At 38.1% G+C, this 24,020-nt stretch overlaps 1 protein-coding gene across 1 annotated transcript in view; it reads left to right on the forward strand.

The window, feature by feature from the left end:
* Positions 1-24,020, forward strand: part of LOC150078263 (cytosol aminopeptidase-like) — a 223,157-nt gene that overhangs the window by 59,191 nt on the left and 139,946 nt on the right. Inside the window, exon 7 of the mRNA XM_090385107.1 lies at positions 21,552-21,704. Within this exon, the coding sequence (XP_090241233.1) occupies positions 21,552-21,704 (153 nt within the window). The remainder of the gene's footprint in view (positions 1-21,551; positions 21,705-24,020) is intronic.

Consider the following 24,020-nt stretch of genomic DNA (forward strand, 5'->3'; position numbering starts at 1 on the left):
TGCCTCCATTAATTTTCCGGGAACAGAAGTTAAACTAACAGGTCTATAATTACTTGTGTCGCCCTTTGATCCTCCTTTGTGAATTGGGGTCACATTTGCACATCTCCAGTCCATGGGTACTTCCCTTGAGTCCAAGGATGCTCTCATAATTATGGCTAAGGGTTTGCTTACTTCCTTTGCTTCCTCCTTTAATATAACTGGATAAATCCCATCCACCCCAGGCGCCTTTCTTGTGTTTATCTTCAACAATTTCTCCTCCACTTTACTCTCAGTTATTACAAGATTCTCTAGCTTACTGCCACCTCTGGCATTCCCCTCCCTGAATAACTCCTCATGTGTGAATGTCGATGCAAAATGTTCATTTAGTTTGTTAGCTACCTGAGCAGGATCATCAACAGTTGACCCATCGATATCAAGTGGACCAATCTGATTCATCCCCTTCCTTCTAGAGTTTACATAAGTAAAGAACTTTTTGCTGTTTTTTTTTGCATCCCTTGCCAAAGATTTCTCGTAATCTGCCTTCGCCTGCCTAACCTCCTTTGTAACTTGGTTACAGATCAACTTGTATCTATCATAGGCTTCTGTGTCACATGTTAATTTGTATGTATCCCATGCATTTTTCTTCTCTGCCATATGTCTCATTAGTTCATCTGACATCCACTTAGGCCTAAACCTTGAACAATATTTCTTAGTTGGTATGTAAAGCCTAGTAGCTTCCAAGATAAGTTCTTTGAATGCTTCCCATTTTGAATTTGCTGTTGGTAACATCATCAGTCGGTCTCACTGTATAGAATTTAAATACCGTCTCAGTCCATCGTAGTCGCCTTTACGAAAGCAATAACCCTTCCCTTTACCCCTAATGGTAGTTACCTCTTTGAGTAAATCCCACTTCAGCACACTGTGATCACTGCCACCTAGTGGTTCATTTACCTGCAGATTCTTAATGCATGAAGAATCACTACTGATAATCAAATCAAGAGTATTACTCCCTCTAGTTGCCTCCCGAACATGCTGATGTAGGAAACAATCATCCAATAAATCTACAAAAGCCCTGCTAGTGTGTGAGTAACCAGCCCCCAAATTCCAGTCAATATCTGGGAAAATAAAATCCCCCATTATAAGACTCTCTGATTTACTGGCCCACTCTATTGCCCTGTACAGTTTCTTATTATACTCATCAGAGTCATTAGGCCTATAACACACTCCTACTCTCAATTTTGATCTCCCAATGCTTATGTCACACCAAACTGACTCGACACTGCACTGTCCAGTGATGTCAACTGGCTTCACTTCCTTGGATTTTATGTGTTTCTTAACTAATAGCATAACCCCTCCTCCCTTACCTATCCTGTCTATCCTTTCTGTAGGCATTGTACTCCCCAAATTCCAGTTCTGCATTCCTTATATCTGTGTGACACCACGTCTCTGATATCCCCACAATATCTGCCTTTGATGTTTTGAGCAATACCTCAAATTCATCAAATTTATTTACTAAACTCCTAGCATTTGTGTACACGCAAGTATACATGCACCTGTTCTTTTTCTTAGCTACCCTAACACAACCCATGTGTTTACTTGTACCCCAATGATTCCCAGTAGTCTCCGAAATATTCTGCATCTTATTTTCCAGGCTGCAGCTCATTCCAATAGAAGCAGTGCAAGAATCACTTTCACCTCTGCCAGTGGCTACGGTTAATCTATTAGTCCTTGTATCCCCCCCCAGTCTAGCAGTTTTCTGACCCACCTAACACTGCCTTGATAGCATCAGCAAACATTCTTGCACCCTTTCTCTTTAAGTGTATCCCATCCCTGTAGAAACAGTCTCTCCTGTTAACAAGTACAGACCAGGCTGAAAAAAATTCTACCCCTTGAGCCCTGCACAATCTTTCCAGGGCCGAACTGATCGACAGGGCTCTTATCATATACTCCCTCCTATCGTGTCTGGGCAGAATTGCAGACACTTTCAAATTCAACCCTAATTCATGGCTTTTTTTCATCAGTGACCTGTACTTGTTAAGTAATTCCGCCGGTCTCCTACTCTTAATATCATTAGTGGCAACGTGTACAACTATATCACCTTTTGTGCCCTTAAAAGATGATATCCGCTCTACAACGTCATCAACCTTTGCCCCTGGCAGACATACCCTGGTCCTGTTCCACCTATCCTTTTTACAAAGCATGTTTCCCATTTCCCTGACAATAGAGTCACCAACAACTACTAGTTCCTTTGGGACCAGCGCATTCTGCCTTGGGGGCTGCCACTGTGTTGCGTGATGACCAAGTGCAAGCTCTGGCATTGGTGTGGGCAGCTGAGAGTTTGATTGGCCCTCACTTTTAATCCTTCGAGGGCATCCACCCTGTCCTTCAAGCTCTCATATAGGCCCATAACAACACTGAGTTGTCGCCTGATTTCCTTACACTCATTGCATCGTGCACACACAAAGACATCCCCCATGGCAGTATCATGTCCCGTACTCGAGTGCACCACAAACATCAAGCAAGTAGTGCATTTTAATAGGCTGTGATTCAGAGGGCAACTGCCCACCTCAGTTCTCCCCTGAGCCACAGCACTCCCATTAGCTTGAGCCTTTTGCTTTGCTGCTCTGGTCTGAGTCATGATTTCGATTTAATTTCAATAAAATTTCAATTTCAGTACAAAATTAAAACCCTAAACTTATATCCCAACACTGTTATAACCCTATATTTATGTTTCAGTATCGAGTGTTATCTACGAAATCCCTTTATATAACTTCCGTATCAAGTTAAGTGTTACTTATTTATTTTTTACTAATTATTTATGTTACGTAACCAAGTCGTTATATGTATAGTTAAAAGTACAATTTAATTGTCAATGAAGTTCAACAAGATTAATTATCTGATTAATTGACAATATTATGTACTATACTATACTATATTAAGCTTATGCTATCTAGTTCGAGATATTTTGTATCGCGTAGCAATGGCGGCAATTCACGAATGGTAAACACGTGGATTTGATACCCTTTCCGATACTAAGTAATACCTACAAAATCTCTATCTAAGTTACTTTAAACTAAGTATCGTAAATAGGAATATAAAGCTACTCTAGAAAATAAGTTAACATGCCAATTTAAGCTAATAAAACAGAAAATAAATCAGAAAAAACGTCTCTGTTCCAGGAGCGGCAAAAATCTACGTCCGCACAGGCTACGCTCATTCCCAACTTCTAGCCAACTACATATCACGTATACTATCTATATGCTATGCATTGTAGTTGAAAGTTTATTTCCATGCACTGATTTGAGGAATGAATGGCAATGTGGTAGAGTCACAGAAATGAAATGTTCTCAATTCTCGCATAAAAATTTTGTTGCTTTTTTTTGCTTATTTTTTGTTATAACTTATAAATCACAAATTACACCAATCTGCATGGTTTTTAATGTTTGTAAACTAATAGCTGTTTTTAACTCAGTTTTTTACCTGATTTCAGAAATGTTTTTTTTTTTTTTTTTTTTTTTCTATCATGTGCTGTGATTTTTACAAATCACTTCAGTTGATGTCATGAGTTGTATTATTGAGTGTATTTGCTGGGAATTTGTAAATCTCTATCTAAGAAGATTTAGTAGAACTAAATCTTCACATGTCGGCAGCAGTACCTTCAGTCATTTGTTTTCTTGAGAAATAAATGACTGAAGGCAGTGTTGCCAGCACTTGCTTTTTTTTTTTTTTTTTTTTTGTAGTTATTGGCACATCGGCTTCTGTGGGCATAATGCACCTCCCAAGGATTTTGCAGTACTTTGATCCAAGCCCGAGGTGGGATTCGAACCCGCGACCTTTGGGTTGCCAGGTAGGCACTTTGCCCCAGCACTTGCATGAAGTAAAGTGTCTTCATGCAAGTGTTTCACCAATCCAAACTTATTTTGTTATATTTGTGGAAGTTATGTAGTCCTCAAGCAAAGAAAAGATATTACAGAATATATAAAAAAAATGTGTATTATAAATAAGATCTTTATTGTACAGTTCACCGGTACACGCAGGTACCACGACTATACAATACCCTTCATGGCACCATGCCAGGGGTTAACAAACGGCAGAGATAATAAAGGAATTGTAAAGATTAATTATAAGCAAATTATATAATAAAAAATAAATAAAAAAAAGTACTCATAGCAGATAACATTGACTTGAAAGGAAAACTAATACAAAATAACAAAAATAACAAATTGTGATAACAAAAGATTTTCCTCAAGTCCAGTTTTCTGAGAGTCTCTTGCCCTGCCATAACGATCTGAGATCAGTTGGTAGTTCTGGAGACCACGTGCAGATCTAGGATGATCCGTCTATACTTTTTATCATCTATGATTTTAAATAAGTCAGCATCCAGGGATTGAACCAGATGGAGCTTCTGATAAGGGAGGAACCGATCTTTCAAATGTAGTCTCGAAGGAAGAGCAAAAAGCTTGGGAGTGGAGCGGAGACCTGGTTGGGGAATCCGCCAGCACACGATGTCCCAAACGTTGGGTGCTGAGACTCTTCCGGCAATCATTTTTACGGTGAAGATGAGTCTTCTCTCGTGCATTAATGCTAAAAACCTGGTTAAATTCAGCGCGTTGGCCATCGGTGTTGTGCGCTGCTGTGGTGGGAGATGACACTTCCACGTTGCCCACTTCAGGAGCCAGTATTCAACGGCTTTTAATGGTTTAATTGTGGTGTCTGCAGCTGAGCCCCCACAACTCTACTCCATACAGTACACTTCCAAAAATCATCATCCTGATATACATTTTTATCAGGTTTCTGTTGTGAATGTGTAGCAAGTGCTGCTTGGCCACCCACCGTTTCTTGTTGAATTTAGCACAGAGTTCTTCTATATGGTGATGGAATCGTAATTTTCTGTCGAAGATTACACCCAGATCTCTTTGCTTTTCAACGCAGGGGATCGGGACTCCGTCAATCGCAGGCTGAATTATGGTTGGTATGGGTTTATGCTTATTTTGGAGTGAAACTTGGTGAGCAAGATAAATGATGGACTCCATATAAAGTTTGCTGAACTTGTGATTGAGATTATAGAAAAATGGTAAAAAGAAGACTATGCTATTTGCAATTCACATGATTTGTGGGAGCTTACAAAACACTGATAACTGTTATTTTTGATTAGTTAATGTAGAGGGATATAATGTAAAGAGTAAGAAGGGCATTGTATATCCTAATATTCCATCTATCATTATATCAGTCCGATAAGGGGCAATAACTTGTCAATTCCATGGCCTTCACTTATATTGGACAAGGTAGCTGCAGAGAGAGAGCTGAAAGTGAAGCTTCTGAAGATGAAATAAAAGTCTTCACAACCTGGAGACATTGAGTCCAGCCCTCAACTGTTTTCATAACATGAACTCAATGATCTGGTAAGAGATTTAAATTTATGAAAGGAATCTGGCAAATTCCTTGGTTTTAGACTTAATTAAAAAATCTTCTAGCACAAGACATTTTTCTCATGGTACAGACACAGACGAGAATGAGAACTGGTCCCCTTCTTTTCTGTGGATGATTCTGTGTTTTTTTGTAGTAATAAAAAATACTTAATGAACTACTTTTTGTGGATTTATTGGATGATTGTTTTCTACATCAGGAGGCAACTAGAGGGAGTACTACTCTTGATCTGATTATCAGTAGTGATTCTTCATGCATTAAGAATCTGCAAATAAAGGAACCACTAGGTGGCAGTGATCACAGTGTGCTGAAGTAGAATTTACTCAAAGAGGTAACTACCATCAGGGGTAAAGGGAAGGTTTTTGCTTTCGTAAAGGTGACTGCGGTGGTCTGACACAGTATTTAAATTCTATACAGTGGGACCAGCTGATGATGTTACCAACAGCAAATTCAAAATGGGAAGCATTCAAAGAATTTATTTTGGAAGCTACTAGGCTTTATATACCAACTAAGAAATATTGTTCAAGGTTTAGGCCTAAATGGATTTCAGATGAATTAATGAGACATGTGGCAGAGAAGAAAAATGCATGGAATACATATAAATTAATGGGTGACATGGAAGCCTATGATAGATATAAGCTGGTCTATAACCAAGCCACAAAGTAGATTAGGCAGGCAAAGGCAGATTATGAGAAATCTTTGGCAAAGGATACAAAGAAAAACAACAAAGAGTTCTTTACCTATGTAAACTCTAGAAAGAAAGGGATGAATCAGATTGGTCCACTGGATATTGATGGTTCAACTGTTCATGATCCTGCTCAGGTGGCTAACAAACTAAATGAGTATTTTGCATCTACATTCACCCATGAGGAGTTATTCAGGGAGGGGAATGCCAGAGGTGAGTTAAACTCTGACGGTGAGCTAGATGATTTTGTAATAACTGAGAGGAGAGTGGAGAAGAAATTGTTGAAGATAAACATAAAAAAGGCACCCAGGGTGGATGGGACCTATCCAGTTATATCAAAGGAGGCAGCAAAGGAAGTAAGCAAACCCTTAGCCATAATTATGAGAGCTTCCTTGGACTCAGGGGAGGTACCCATGGACTGGATGTGCAAATGTGACCCCAATTCACAAGGAAGGATCAAAGGCTGACACAAGTAATTATAGACCTGTGAGTTTAACTTCTGTTCCTGGAAACTTAATGGAGGCACTGGTTAAAGAAGCACTGCAGGATCATCTAGACAAGACTTCAGTTATAGCTCGGACACAGCATGGTTTTGTTAAGGGGAAGGCTTGCCTGACCAATTTGATTTGATACTATGATGCAGTCACAAAAGAACTGGAAGCAGGGAATAACTTTGATATTATATACTTGGATCTTAGAAAGGCTTTTGATACTGTTGCACATGGAAGACTTCTGCACAAATTGGAGCAGTGTGGCATTGGAGGCAAATTGCTGCTATGGATAAAGGGGTGGTTGAGGGGGAGAAGACAGAGAGTGGTAATCAATGGACACTGCTCATCGTGGACTAATGTTATTAGTGGAGTCCCTCAGGGTTCAGTATTGTGTCCTTTATTGTTCTCTGTATTTATAAATGATATTGATGATGGTATATCGAGCTTAATGTCCAAGTTTGCAGACGATACGAAGGTTGGCAGGGTTGTCAAGGACACTACTGACACTATGCTGCTGCAACAGGATCTGGAAAGGTTGAGCAGACGGGCTGAGAGGCGGCAAATGAAGTTTAACATTGACAAATGTAAAGTACTACATATGGGAAACAGCAACCCCAGAGCAACGTATCAAATCTGTGGTACTACGCTGACAGTGGTAGAGAATGAAAGGGACCTGGGGGTGGTTGTGCAGGCAGATATGAAGTTCTCTGAGCAGTGCAGACAGGCTGCAAGAGTAGCTCATAGTGTATTGTCAATGATATATAGGAATTTTTCTAGCAGGGATAAGGAGATGATTATTCCCTTGTATATGGCAATGGTCAGGCCACACCTAGAGTACTGTATACAGGCCTAGAGGCCTCATTTCAAGAAGGATGTAGAGCTGCTGGAACGAGTACAGAGAAGAGCAACAAGATTAGTGAATGGAACAAAGGGGTGCTCTTACGAAGAAAGGCTTAAGTTTTCCGAATTACAGTGTCTGGAGACTAGGCACCAGCGAAGTGATCTGATAGAGGTGTACAAAGCCTTGAATGGTTTGAGCATGCTCAATGCTGATGGGATTCTTCCTCTTGCTCAGAATAATCACCTGAGAGGGTATAAGTTCAAATTGAGGAAAGACAGATGTAGGATAGATGTGTGGAAATTTGCCTTTAGCCAGCGTGTGGTTGGTAGGTGGAACAGACTTCCATCCCTTGTCGTGGAAGTTGATAGCCTAAATAAGTTTAAGGCTCAGCTGGACAGGTATTTCGAACGAACAGAGGGGTGAAGTGGAAGTGGTTATTTTTTATTTATTTATTTTACTTTATTTTTTATTTTTTGACTGATGCTGCATAAGCTTGCTTTCTTGCATCAAATGCCTCTACTAATGCTAAAAAAAAAATGCTAAAAAATGCTATTATTATTATTATTATTATTAGTCATATAGTGCAAGGAAGCCTGAGGCTTATGCTGCACCAGCCAAGAAAAAATCCCGAGTTACCCTGAGAGTGAGAAAGAGACAGACAGAAGTAGAAAGGAATCACCAAGAAAGAGAAGAATGATGATATTCAGCTCAGGACCCTGGGTATGCCAAGCCTATACTCATCAGATGTGAGCCTCTGGGGTTAAATGTAATAAGAGGTTGTAGAGGAAAGTTACAAAAAATTTATTTAAATGGTTTTTGGACCAGGGACACTGCAAATTTTAGCAGAATGGACCCAATCACCATAATGGGATGGTGGAAAGTAAGGAAGAGCTAACAAAAGTAAGGTAATGAGAGTAAGGTAATGAGCTAACAAAACAGGAATTGAAACTATGAAAATACCGGAAAGGTACAAGAAAAATAAACATAAAAAAAAAATAATGAAAAGTAATAAAAGAAGTACCTGATGCTGAAGATCCCATGATTTCAACTAATATATGTACGTGTGTGTGCGTACGTGCACGCGTGCGCGCGCGCGCACACACACACACACACACACACACACATTTTTAGCTTTAGCATTAGTAGCGCATATGATGCAAAAAAGCAAGCATATATAGCATCAGCCAAAAAAAAAAAAAAAACACCCATCCATTCACTCCAAATGTTGTCTAGTTCTGCCTTGAACTTATTAAAGTTGCTGACCTCCACTACAACTGTTGGAAGTTTGTTCTATCAGCCACCTGCTGGCTAAAGGCAAATTTCTGCACATCTATTCTAGAATTGTCTTTCCTCAATTTGAATTTATGTCCTCTCAGGTAAGTATTCTGAACAAGAGGAAGAATCCCATTAGCACTGAGCTTGCTCAATCCATTCAAGGCCTTATACACCTCAGTTAGTTACTTGGTAACGCCAACCCTTTGTTCCACTCACTGCTCCCATTGCCCTTCTCTGTACTTATTTACTTATTCCAGCAGCTCTACATCTTTCCTAAAATGAGGACTCCAGACCTGTACACAGTACTCAAGGTATGTCCTGATCATTGCCTTATACAAGTGGACAATCATCTCCTTATTCCTGCCAACAAAATTCCTGTATATCATTGACAAGGCACCATGAGTTACTCTTGCAGCCTTTTTGCACTGCCCAGAGAACTTCATATCTGACTGCACAATTACCCCCAGGTCCTTTTCATTCTCCACTACCCTGAGTGTAGTACCACCCAGTTGATACATTACTCTGGGGTTACTGCTACCCATATGCAGTACTTTACATTTGTCAATGTTCAACTTCATTTGCCGCTTCTCAGCCTATCTGCTCAACTTTTCCAGATCCTGTTGCAGTAGCGTACTATCATAACTGTCATTAACAACCCGACCAATCTTTGTAACATCTGTAAACTTAAGACATTAACCCTGATATACCTTCATCAATATCTTTGATAAATACCAAAAACAACAAGGGCCCAACACCGAACTCTGGGGGACTTTACTAATAACATTAGTCCACGAAGAGCAGTGTCCATTGATAACCACTCTCTGTCTTCTTCCACCCAACTATCCTTTTATCCATTGTAGCAACTTGCCCTTAATGCCACACTGCTCAAATTTGTACAGTAGTCTTCCACGCACCACGGTATCAAAAGCTTTCCTGAAATCCAAGTATATGATATCAGAATTATTTTTTGCATCCAGTTCCATTGTAACCACATCATAATATCCTATCAAATTTGTCACACAAGACATCCACCTTAACAAACCCATGCTGTGTCTTAACTATAACTGCAGTCTTGTCTAGATGATCCTGCATCGCTTCCTTAACCAGTAACTCCATTATTTTCTTTGGAACAGAAGTTAGACTAACAGGGTTGTAATTACCCATGTTACTCTGTGATCCCCTTTGTGAATTGGGGACACATTTTTCACTCCTCCAGTCCATGGGGATCTCCCCTGAGTGCAAGGACGCTTTCATATTTATGGCTAAGGGTTTTGCTTACTTCCTTTGCTGCCTCCTTTAATACACTGATGTGCAAAACTTAAGGACCACCACTATTTCTAAAGTGTTGACTGAATCTACTGATGAGAGTAGATTCAGTCTAGCAGCAATTCTGAACATCAGCTAATCTGGCGAGAGGTTTGCAAATGGTATCAACCCGCAAACATCACTGAAAGGGATCGATATGGCGGTTGAGGTGTTCTCGTCTGGGGAGGCGTTATCTTGGATGGATGTACACAACTCCAGATACTGGAAGGCGGTACTGTAACCGGTGAACGCTGCTGTACTGAGGTAATCCTTACCCGTGTACATCTGTTCCGAAGTGCCATTGACCCCGAGTTTGTGTTTATGGATGATAACACCACAACCCATCGCACTGCAGCTGTTGATATGCTTTTGGAAAGTGAAGATATTGTTCGTATGGATTGGCCTGCCCATTCCACCAAACTAAATCTCATCAAACACATATGTGATGCTCTTGGGTGACACCTAGCGGCACGTCCACACCCACCAGAAAATGTTCACCAGCTGAAGATGGTGCTGACAGAGGAATGGACGATGTTACCGCAAGAACTTAACAACATTGTTCTAAGTATGGACAGGCAGTGCAAAGCCTGCATCGACATTAAGGGTGTCCATATCTCCTACTGAGGACCACCTGTTCCCTTTGTTCCATCTTTGGCAGTGATGCATCTTGGCAGCCAGTGCTATGTTGCCATTTTTTAATAAAGTCCCTCTGTACCGTTTTGTTTCCGTTGTTGTGTCGGTGTTGTTTCCTTCATCATTTCTGTACCTCACGAGGTTCCTTTGGTATACTTTTCCTATATCCAGGCCACTCCTATGAAAAGCTATAAGTGAAAACCTGACTTGTCCTTAAATTTTGCACACCAGCGTATAACTGGATAGATCCCATCCACTCCAGGTGCCTTCCTTATATTTAATTTCAACAATTTCTCCTTCACTTTGCTCTCAGTTATTACAAAAATCACTTAGCTCCCTGTTAGAGTTTGATAAATATCTGGCCCTGTCCTCCTTGAATAACTCCTCATGTGTGAATACAGATGCAAAATACTTATTTAGTTTGGCAACTATCTGAGAACGATCATCTACAGTCAAACCAAGTGGACCAATCAGATTCATCCCCTTTATATAAGTAAAGAAGTCTTTGCTGTTTTTCTTTGCATCCTTTGCCAAATATTTCTCGTAATCTGCTTTCGACTGCCTAACCTCCTTTATGAATTGATTACAGACAAGCTTATATCTGCCCTAGGCTTCTGTGTCGCCTGATAATTTACATGCATCCCATGCATTTTTCTTCTCTGCCACGAGCCGCATTAATTCATCTGATATCCATTTAGACCTAAACTTTGAACAGTATTTCTTAGTAGGTATGAAAAGTCCCTGAAGGCTTCCCATTTAGAATTCACCGTTGGTAACATCATCAGTTGATCCCGCTGGACAGAATTTAAAAACTGTCTAAGACCACTGTAATCACCTTTATGAAAGCAAAAACCCTTCCCCTTACCCCTGATGGTAGTTACATCTTTAAGTAAATCCCAAATCAGTACACGGTGATCACTGCCATCTAGTGGTTCCTTTATCTGCAGATTATTAGCCCATGAAGAATCACTTCTGATAATCAGATCAAGGGTATTGCTCCCTCTCATTGCCTCTTCAACATGTTGCTGTAGAAAACAGTAATCCAATAAATACACAAAAGTCTTGCTAGTGTGCAATTGACCAACCCACAAGCTCCAGTCAATATCTGGAAAGTTAACATCCTCATTATAACACATTCTCATTTACTGGCCCACTCTGTTTCTATGCACAATTGCTCATTATACTCATCAGATTCATTACGCCTATAACACCCGTCTACTCTCATTTTCCTTTTTCCAGTGCTTATATCGTACCAAACTGACTCAACATTGCATTGTCCTCCAATATCAATTGGATGCACTTCCTTAGATTTTGTATGTTTTTTAACTAACAGCATAATCCTTTCCTGCCCTGTCATTCCTTTCTGTACACATTGTACTCCCCAAATTCCAATTGTGCACTGCTTATGTCCGTGTGGCACCATGTCTCTGATTTCTCAACAATATCTGCTTTTTATGTCTTGACCAGCAGTTCAAATTCTTCAAATTTATTTACTATACTCCTAGCATTGGTGTACATGCATGTATACATACAACTATTCTTACTCTTAGTTACCCTACCACACCCATGTATTTAATTATTCCGTTATGACTCCCAGCAGCCGTTGAAATTCCCAGTACAGCAGGCCCCCGTTATAACGCGGTTCGCTTTACGCTGATTCGCTATAACGCTGTTCTTATATTATAACCCGTATCTGACTATAACGCTGTCACAGATCACTATAATGCTCTTTTACAGATTACATTTTTGACATATTTAACGAAATCGTTTCATTTGATGGAGTCGATAGCTTGAAAATGAATAGCAAAACAGCATTAAAACGTTTCCCACGCCGACTTGAGCAATTTTCCCACGCTCAGTGAAATTTTCTCTCACGCTAATTTAAGTACAGTCACTTGTTACGTAGTTCCGAGATCAACATTTTAAAAAATGATCAAATATATTGCTTGTAATATTTGCGTTATATGCATTTATCCGAAGTCTAGTCATCACTCAGTACAGTATTAGACATCGTGCGTAACGGACAGTTTACTTGAACATTGTATCATAATTAATTCAACCAACGCAGTTATATTTTCGAAGAGCTAATAATGACCGACAGGAATGAAAATGCAACAACGTCTGGGCGCAGTATGAAGACTATAAATGTAAGAAAAAGACTGAATTTGAAAATTAAATTAGACGTTTTGAAGCGAATCGATTCCGGTCAACGACAAGCGGATGTGTGCCATAATTTAGGACTCGCAAATTTAACTATAAGAACAATTATGAAAAAATAAAGAATTAATTTTAGCAGCGGGAAAGATAGCTGTTCCACTGCAAGCAACTAGGACTAGACCGGCTATTAGGATTGAAATGGAAAGACTAATTTTTTTGAAGATAATATTCCAATGCAGAATTCAGTTAAATTAAATATTAAAAAAAGAGAGAGAGAGAGAAAGAGATTAGCCAATACGATGATCTGAAGAAAACTCGCCTAAAAAAAAATGTGGAACCATTTAAAACTGGTAGAATAGATTTAAAATCCCGGGAGAAGCCGCTAGTGCAGATTAAGGAGCCGAAACTTTCAAAAAAGAACTTGTTAAAATTATTGAAGAGGGGTATTATGTGTTATACTTCTCAACAAGTTTTTAACATAGATGAAGCAGGACTTTTGTGGAAACGAATGCATAAAAGAAGTTTCATATTGAAAGAACAAAAAACATGCCAAGTTTCAAAGCGGCGAAGGATCGGTTGACTTTATTGTTGGGTGGTAACGCTGCGGGCCATTTAAAATGAATACCCCTTTTAGTTTATTTGGAAGAGGGCCAAAGTTCAACTCAAAATCCACACATTTTTCATGATTAAATTCATCCATTAAATTAAATCAATTAAATTCATTATTTTAATTGGAATTTTGTTTACTTTTGAGACGCAAGTAGTTACCACATAATTATACGTATGTAATGCAGAATATTTTATATGGGCAAATATTTGAATATTAAATATTTTGACCGACATTTGTGCATCTTTTCATTACCGTTTATTATTGATTAGGAAATATCCTATGGCACCGACCGCAGCTCACAAATACATATGTTACCTTATGGGAAAGCGGCGCTCGCTTAGCGCGGATTCACTTAGCGCTAAGTTATGACTGTAGTCACGTGTTTTTCCGGAACGAATGATCAGCGTTAAGCGGGGGTCACCTGTATCTTGCTTTGCAGGCTGCTGCTCATTCCAATAGAAGCAGTGCAAGAATCATGTTCACCTCTGCCTGTGGTTACCATTAATCTGTTAGTCTGTGAATCCCCCCCCCCCAAAGCTAGCAGTTTTCCGATCCACCTAAACTGCCTCGAGAGCATCAGCAAATTTTCTTGCATCCTTTCTATTTAAGTGTATCCTATCCCCGTAGAAACAATTTCTCCTGTTAACAAACACAGACCACTCTGAGAAAAATTCTACCCCATGAACCTTGCACAATCTCTCCAGGGCAGAATTTCTTGACAAATTTCTCATCATATACTCCCTCCTGTCTTGTCTGGGCAAAATTGCAGACTCTTTCAAATTTAACCCTAACTCGTGACTTTTTTTCAACATTGACCTGTACTTGTTAATAAGTCCACAGATCTCTTACTCTTAATATCATTAGTCTCAACGTGTACAACAATATCACCCTTTGTGCCCTTAAAAGATGATATCTGCTCTGCAATGTCATCATCTTTTGCCCCTGGCAGACATAACCTGGTCCTATTCCACCTTTTTTTATTATTTACTTAATGGCCTATATTAAGCTATGCTCCTTGGAGGATGTTTACTTTACATGTAACATTGAAAAACGTAACCAGTAATGGTGACATAAAAAAAAAATATATATATATACAGGCACTCCCCGACTTACGAGAGGGTTGTGTTCTTTGGAACTCTGCGTAAGTCAAGTTTTGCACAAGTCAGGATTTCCCTAAATGCTTATGCTGCACTCGCAACTATGCTTGCTGAATTTGATTGAAGCGAAAAAGAAATGTTTGATGAACATGTAAATAAATTATTTATTCAATTTTTTTCATTTCATGCGTAGGGAAAATTACAGAAATGTGCAATTATAAAATTACAAAAAAAAGGGAGGGCACAGGCATAACATTACTAATTTTTACCTTTTGAGCATTGTTGCCAGAATTAACGTTTCCAGCTGATAAGTATGCTACTACAGAGGTTGAGGGCTGTGTAAATTTAGATTGAGGTTTTTCCTAACACATCACAAAATTTCTCTGCTGCTGCAGAATTGGCGCTGGCGACTTCACTGCATACTTTAACGTTGTGGAAACCAGCAGGATGCATGAACCTATTAAACCACCTGTTGCTTGCCACGAACTTGACTTGGGGTTTGCCATACTCATCTTTAATACCTTCATAAATACTTGTTGCTTTTGCTTGAATGGCCATTAGCCTTGGGGCGGGCACTTGCTTCTGGATCTGATTTTCCATCCATGTTATTAATTGTGCCCTTTTCCATCTTCGATATAGCACCAGAATGCTGTTTTGTTGTTTTGGTTTTTAGGAGCATTAGCAACTGAGGCCATATTGCTCCAGGAAATGTGGTGATCATTCCCTGACCTTTCCGCATCCTCCATATTTGGTGGTGACGGGCTTGAACCCAGGTCTATTCAAGAAGCGCGTGCTACTCACTGCTGCTCCTTCCCACCTGGCTACGTAGGCACCTGCTGTTTTGTGATCACTGTTGATCTTAAATGCCTTGATCCTTTAACATGTTCTTTTATACATGCACTGTCCTTTGAAATAGTATTCACTGTTGAAACAGCGACACCTAATTCCCATGCAATAGATGACAAACGTTGTCCTGCTTCTTACTTCTTAATCATTTTCAACTTTTCTGATCATTTCTAAATCAATTTTGTTTCATTTCTTGTCACTGCCACTACTTGCACTTTCCATTGATTGCTTTCCATTCATCATTGTAATAAGTAAATAGGAATGTAGAGAAGGTTATGAAAATTTATTTATGTTTATTATATGATTGAAGATTTCAGTAAAGGGAAACACATTTTACAATAATAACTTAAAAACCCACACAATTCCAGTTATCAGGATTATCGCATCACTTTTACTACCCATTTATAATTTTACTACCCATTTATAATTAGATGCACTAACAGAAAAGCCCAATAAACCGGAAAGTGCAAATTGTTTTTATTGTTTTATGTTGTGATCTCCAGAAATGTTCTTTAGAAAAATATCAACAAAGCCATTCAAAATTGATTCTTATAACTGAATATATGAAAGCGATGAAAGTGCAGTGCATTAAGTTTTGTATCTGACAGCAAAAATTTACATAAAGTTGAGTATTACGTAAGTCAGGGAGTGCCTGTACATCTAACAGCCTATACTGAATTACTCTACCTGGAGGTTGTTCTCTTTACATGATATAGAGAAAAGAAGTAACCAGTAGCTGTGAAATTGATTTATATACATAAATTGGCTACCTTGCACTTGAATCTGTTATTTAGACGATATTCTATATTTTAGTAGGGTTTTTACTCTGTTATTAATGAGCACATTATTTAAGTAAAATCTAATGAAGTTGGTTGGTATTCCATTCTTCTTTAGTTTTTCATTTAATGAGTGCAATGCCTCATATCCCCCTTTTTTTGTTACTATTGCAAATCCTTATTATTAGCATTAGCATTAGTAGAGGCATTTGATGCAAGAAAACAAGCTTATGCAGCATCAGCCAAAAAAAAAAAAAAAAAAAAGTAAAATAAATAAATAAAAAATAACCACTTCCACTTCACCCCTCTGTTCGTTCGAAATACCTGTCCAGCTGAGCCTTAAACTTATTTAGGCTATCAACTTCCACGACAAGGGATGGAAGTCTGTTCCACCTACCAACCACCCGTTGGCTAAAGGCAAATTTCCGCACATCTATCCTACATCTGTCTTTCCTCAATTTGAATTTATGCCCTCTCAGGTGATTATTCTGAGCAAGAAGAAGAATCCCATCAGCATTGAGCATGATCAAACCATTCAAGGCTTTGTACACCTCTATCAGATCACCTCGCTGGTGCCTAGTCTCCAACTAGGACACTGTAATTCGCAAAACTTAAGCCTTTCTTCGTAAGAGCACCCCTTTGTTCCATTCACTAATCTTGCCCTTCTCTGTACTCGTTCCAGCAGCTCTACATCCTTCTTGAAATGAGGCCTCCAGACCTGTATACAGTACTCTAGGTGTGGCCTGACCATTGCCTTATACAAGGGAATAATCACCTCCTTATCCCTGCTAGAAAAATTCCTATATATCATTGACAATACACCATGAGCTACTCTTGCAGCCCGTCTGCACTGCTCAGAGAACTTCATATCTGCCTGCACAATCACCCCCAGGTCCCTTTCATTCTCTACCACTGTCAGTGTAGTACCACAGAGTTGATACGTTGCTCTGGGGTTGCTGTTTCCCATATGTAGTACTTTACATTTTTCAATGTTAAACTTCATTTGCTACCTCTCAGCCCATCTGCTCAACCTTTCCAGATCCTGTTGCAGCAGCATAGTGTCAGTAGTGTCCTTGACAACCCTGCCAACCTTCGTATCGTCTGCAAACTTGGACATTAAGCTCGATATACCATCGTCAATATCATTTATAAATACAGAGAACAATAAAGGACACAATACTGAATCCTGAGGGACTCCACTAATAACATTAGTCCACGATGAGCAGTGTCCATTGATTACCACTCTCTGTCTTCTCCCCCTCAACCACCCCTTTATCCATAGCAGCAATTTGCCTCCAATGCCACACTGCTCCAATTTGTGCAGAGGTCTTCCATGTGCAACAGTATCAAAAGCCTTTCTAAGATCCAAGTATATAATATCAAAGTTATTCCCTGCATCCAGTTCTTTTGTAACTGCATCATAGTATCCAATCAAATTGGTCAGGCAAGACTACCCCTTAACAAAACCATGCTGTGTCCGAGCTATAACTGAAGTCTTGTCTAGATGATCCTGCAGTGCTTCTTTAACCAGTGCCTCCATTAATTTTCCTGGAACAGAAGTTAAACTCACAGGTCTATAATTACTTGTGTCAGCCTTTGATCCTCCCTTGTGAATTGGGGTCACATTTGCACATCTCCAGTCCATGGGTACCTCCCCTGAGTCCAAGGAAGCTCTCATAATTATGGCTAAGGGTTTGCTTACTTCCTTTGCTGCCTCCTTTAATATAACTGGATAGATCTCATCCACCCCAGGTGTCTTTCTTGTGTTTATCTTCAACAATTTCTCCTCCACTTTACTCTCAGTCATTACAAGATTCTTTAGCTTACTGCCAGAGTTTAGTACACCTCTGGCATTCCCCTCGCCAAATAACTCCTCATGTGTGAATGTCGATGCAAAATATTCATTTAGTTTGTTAGCTACCTGAGCAGGGTCATCAACAGTTGACCCATCAATATCAAGTGGACCAATCTGATTCATCCCCTTCCTTCTAGAGTTTACATAAGTAAAGAACTCTTTGCTGTTTTTCTTTGCATCCCTTGCCAAGGATCTCTCGTAATCTGCCTTCGCCTGCCTAACCTCCTTTGTAACTTGGTTACAGATCAACTTGTATCTATCATAGGCTTCTGTGTCACGTGTTAATTTGTTTGTATCCCATGCATTTTTCTTCTCTGCCATATGCCTCATTAGTTCATCTGACATCCATTTAGGCCTAAACCTTGAACAATATTTCTTAGTTGGTATGTAAAGCCTAGTAGCTTCCAAGATAAGTTCTTTGAATGCTTCCCATTTTGAATTTGTTGTTGGTAACATCATCAGTTGATCCCACTGTATAGAATTTAAATACTGTCTCAGTCCATCGTAGTCGCCTTTACGAAAGCAATACCCCTACCCTTTATCCCTAATGGTAGTTACCTCTTTGAGTAATTCCCACTTCAGAACACTGTGATCACTGCCACCTAGTGGTTCGTTTATCTGCAGATTCTTAATGCATGAAGAATCACTACTGATAATCAAATTAAGAGTATTACTCCCTCTAGTTGCCTCCCGAACATGCTGATGTAGAAAACAATCATCCAATCATTCTAATCATTTGCTTTATTATTTTATTCCTCTGCATCCTAGTGGGTATATTTGATTTCTATTGGGTCAAATTTGTTATTTCAAAGCTATAATTTTTCCTTTTTGTCATATAATCTGATTTCAATTTAATTGTTTTCATTAATATTTATATTAAATCCAAGAATGCTATTTCTGTGTGATCTGTATTAGTGTTTTATTAGTTGAAGTTCATTTCAGTGTATTTGTTTTTGATTTCTTCTGAATTACTATTAAAAGAGACCATGTATACCTGTTTGCTTTTATAACTTCTTGGAGGGCAACATAAATCCAAATTATTGGAAGGCAACAAAGCACAGAACTGTAATAATAGCAATAGTAATAGTAGTAGTGGCATGTGATACAAGAAAGCAAGTGTATGAGCTTATGCAGCATCAGCCAAAAAAAAAATCACACCATTCCCTCCAAATGCCTGTCCAGTTCCTCCTTAAATTTATTTAACTTATCAACTTCCACAATGACAGATGGAAGTTTGTTCCAGCAATTAACCACCTGCTGGCTAAAGGCAAATTTCCGCACATCTATTCTACATCTGTCTTTTCTTAATTTGAATTTATGCCCCCTTAGGTTCGCAATCTGAACAAGTGGAAGGATCTCATCAGAATTCAGTGTGCTCAACCCATTCAAGGCCTTATACACCTCAATCAGATCACCACGCAGGTGCCTAGTTTCCAGCCACTGCAATTTGTAGAACTTAAGCCTCTCTCTCTCTCTCTCTTGGTAAGAGGATCCCTTCATTCCCCTCACCAATCTTGTTGCCCTTCTCTGTACATGCTCAAGCAAATGTACATCCTTCCTAAAATGAGGCCTCCAGACCTGTACGCAGTACTCAAGGCGTGGCCTGACCATTGCCTTATACAGACGGACAATCACCTCCTTTTCCCTGCTAACAAAATTCCTATATATCATTGACAAAACCCCATGACCTGCCCTGGCAGCCTGTCTGCATTGCTCAGAAAACTTCATATCTGACTGCACCATTACTCCCAGGTCTTTTTCATTTTCTACCACCTTAAGTGTAGTACCACACAGTTGGTACATTTCTCTGGAGTTACTTCTACCCATATGCAGTACTTTGCATTTGTCAAGGTTCAACTTCAGTTGCCACTTCTTAGTCCATCTGCCCAAATTTTTTAGATCCTGTTGCAGTAGCACACTGCCATTACTCTCATTAACCCTGCCAACCTTTGTATCATCTGCAAACTTCGACACTAAGCCTGATATACTTTCATCACTATCATTGATAAATATACAAAACAACGGAGGACCCAACACCAAACCCTGTGGGACTCCACTAATAACATTAGTCCAAGAAGAGCAGCACCCATTGATTACCACCCTCTGTCTTCTCCCACTCAACCATCCTTTTATCCATTGTAGCAACTTACCCTTAATACCATTCTGCTCCGATTTGTACAGTAGTCTTCCATGCGCAACAGTGTCAAAAGCTTTCCTGAAATCCAAATATATGATATCAAAATTATTTTTTGCATCCAGTTCCTTTGTAACCACATCATAACAACATCATCACTGTGCTTCGTTGCCTTCCAATAATCTGGATTTATGTAACATATATGTTTTTCTCATGTGTATCTCTTTTGGAAATATGTATTGTAAACCCCTGGCCCCACCTTGCCATGACGGGACTAATTGTTTGTACATCATGCTGCAATTAAAGATTCCATTCTATTCTTTTTTTTGTCTGTGTACAGGTAGTGCTGAAAAGACTACTTAAAAGTAATAGTACTATATACACTAACTACCTTCACATGTCGGAAGATTTAAAAGAGTTAATATCGAAACAGAAATTTCAACTATAATTGCAAACACCATGTCAAGTCTTATCAAATATGGTAGAAAGAGTGTTTGCACTTTACAGAAGTATGCAATCCATGGGTTGTTTGCAGTCTGTCCCTTCATGCTATAATGCTCACAACCATGTAGGCAGCCCTAAGGGTTATTTGTCCCCTGAATCTAAAACTAAAGTGTTACTAAATACAATATTGCATTGACTTTTTAATAATAATCATTTGTAGTAATATTTAATTTTTCTTCATTGTTTTCTTATGACGTATTATGTATCTTTCTAAGTATTTAACAATATCTATTGTAACCATATAATAAGAATGTTATTAGTATTATTTAATAATTGTTGGATTTTTCATATTTAATTGTTAAATTAGATAGTATGAAGCAGAACTGTAATGCTCAGTATGTTCTACGTTGATATCAATATTTGTAAAATAATAAGAATCTAGAATGTTCTACATACTATATTGAGGTAAACTTCTCTTATTATTTTACAAATTAATTGTTAAATGTAAAAAAAAATTAAATTGTAAATGTAAGATTTGATAACAAATATTAAATTCTGTTTTGAAAAATGTATAGTGGAAAGGTACTGTTCTTGTGGCCAGCAAACTGCTTCTTATAAGAACCCATGTGAGTTGTGGGCTTCAGTATTTTATCTGTTTTGGACCAAAGTTTGGCTGCCCCTATACTTACATTTGGGAAAGAGGACACTTTCAGTGTTTATTACTATAATGATAATGATAATTGAAATTTAACTCATTCTAATCCCTTTCATAATTATATTTGTAATATTAACTGAAATAAAACTGAAAATATATTTTGGGTTACATGTCTTTTGAGTCGACTGTATTTCTGTTGCATGGTGTCAATGAAAATGAAGTAAAGCTTATAGTTTTTTTGATGGTCAGTATATTATGATACAGAATTTATTCATCGTTTTTTGTATATTAAAAGAATTCTGATTTTGCTATAAGTTAAGTATTTCTGTTGTACATGATAGTGAAAAAGAGTGGAAAATGGGTGCTGCAAAAGCTGCTGGACAAAATTTTGCTCGTTTGCTGATGGAAATGCCTGCTAATATTCTGACTCCTACAAAGTTTGCTGAAGTTGTTACAGAGAAATTAAAGCCATTAGGAATAGAAATTATCATAAGGTATATATAATATATGATTTTTTTAATGGAAGCCACAAATCATTAGTGCTTCATTAAGTAATAAATTTTCTGAGTACACAGTCAAGCTGACCATATATATAGAACTCTCTTTCTTGATACAGCTCTTTACATATTGAAATGCATTCAGGTTAAATATGCAATATATTGTATGTAATAAGTCCAGATAGTTTTTGGCTAGATAGCAGTACACTTTTAAATTTGTTTTTGTTGCTACCTGCTGTTGCCTATATTCATGTGCTCTATTTAGAAAACAGATGTTTTTTACTTGTGGTAATTAATTCCTAAATAGAAGGATCTGGTTAAATATTTTCAACCATTTTCACCTGAGAACAAAACTTCACTTGAGAATTAATCATATATAAATGAATACAGGAAACATTTTAAATGAGGGAGAAATTAATTTAAATAAGATCAACTAATTCTCCATATATGTACATTGTATCAGCAAAATTACTAAGAGCTTTAAAAACAAGGTTTCGAAACTGTGTGCCTCTGCAGCAAATAAACTAAATATGTACAAGTATGAATCAATAAGTAATGCATAATTTCTCACATATGTGAGTGCATAAGGAAGAAGAGGGAATGTACACTTGTTGTACCATCAATTTTTACCTATTAACACACCTAATATAATTTTTCAGGTTTCTTTTTGATTCTGAAGATATGGATGGACAAAGTGACAGCTGTTTCTGGCAGCAGTGTATGGAGTTGCTGTTCAAATCAAGTGATCATTCGGCTACATTTATCTATTGAAACTCCTGGTATTCCCTGGGAATTAGACAGTTGATTGAATTAACATCCAGAGGTGGCTCCAGTGGTTTCAGGAAGGTAATTTCAACATCAAGGACAAACCAAGAACTGAAAGACCAACAGCTATCACAAACAGTGAAAACAAAGAATTTATTGAAATGACAGGTGCATAACCATTAGACAAGTGATGGACAAGTGTATTAGTTGTCTGATGGCACCAGGGGTTTCCCCCCCATCTCCGCACAAGCGATGAACACTGTGAAAATGTCAAAGGGAAGTGTTTTGATCATTATCAACAGAGACTGGGGTACAAAAAACTCTGCTCTTGGTGGCTGCCTAAGCTGCTCACGAGAGATGATGGCTGTGAGGAAAGAGATCAGTGAAGATCTGGAGAGGTTTGGTTCTAGCAGTCCTGAGTACTTGAAAGGGATTGTCACATGTGATGAAACATGGGTATTCCATTATGACCCACAAACCAAATGACAATCTGTGAAATGGGCATACTCAACATCACAAAAAAAGCTATAAGTCGTGTTTACATCATTGACAGAACTTATGGCAACCTTCTTCTGAGATCAATTATTAAAAGGCATAATTTTTATCAATTTCTTGGAAAGTCGAACAACCATCAACAAAGAAAGATACTACTTGTCCCTGGAAAAGCTTAATTGAGCTCTGAAAACCACAAGTGATAAGTACATATGCTTGTTTAAAATTTTCATTTATGTTTATACAGTATTTGTATTTGCACGAATTTCAACTAACAACGTGCGTAACTAATGTAGGCCTACATTTTAATCACACATCAATGTTATGGTGTCTCTTGTTTGTGGAGGGTTAAATAATGTCAACATATATGTAATTAATTATTGATATGGAATTAACAATACATTTCTTCCACATAAATATTTGCATAGTTTTTCCACAAGATATATTTTTAAAAGTGCAGAAACTTCATGATATTGGGCCTCTAAATAAGTGCATTTTAGAAAAGTCTTATTGCATAGTTTTTCCACAAGATATATTTTTAAAAGTGCAGAAACTTCATGATATTGGGCCTCTAAATAAGTGCATTTTAGAAAAGTCTTATCCATTTAAAGTAATCTGCTTATCATTTAAAAAAGAGTTCTACCTTAGGGAACTAATTCATATTCAGAATGTAGATTATGAGCCTTGTTATTATATAATTTTTGAAACTAAATGATGATAATTCATTTTTGTGAATCAGTATTGGTTCCAGTGTTAGTAATGGCAACTGATGCAAGGAAAAAAGCTTATACATAATTTGCTAAAAAAAAAAATAAATTAAAAAACTCATCTTTACATTCACTCTATCAATTTGTGTAATCCTTAAATTTTAAACTACCCACTTGCACAACACCAAATGGAAGTTTGTTCCAGTAATCAGTTACTCTCTGGCTGAAAGATATCCTGCAACCATTTTTTTACAATTTTAATTTTTGTCCAGGATGCTGGTAGACTGAAGGCATACCTGTGTGGTAAGGTGTAAAGTTACCTAAAAAATAGAATAGAATAGAGGTAATA

This window comes from Mastigoproctus giganteus, chromosome 11 (assembly GCF_048544385.1).
Source record: "Mastigoproctus giganteus isolate SK-2022 chromosome 11, ASM4854438v1, whole genome shotgun sequence".
Taxonomy (NCBI): Eukaryota; Metazoa; Arthropoda; class Arachnida; order Uropygi; family Thelyphonidae; genus Mastigoproctus; species Mastigoproctus giganteus.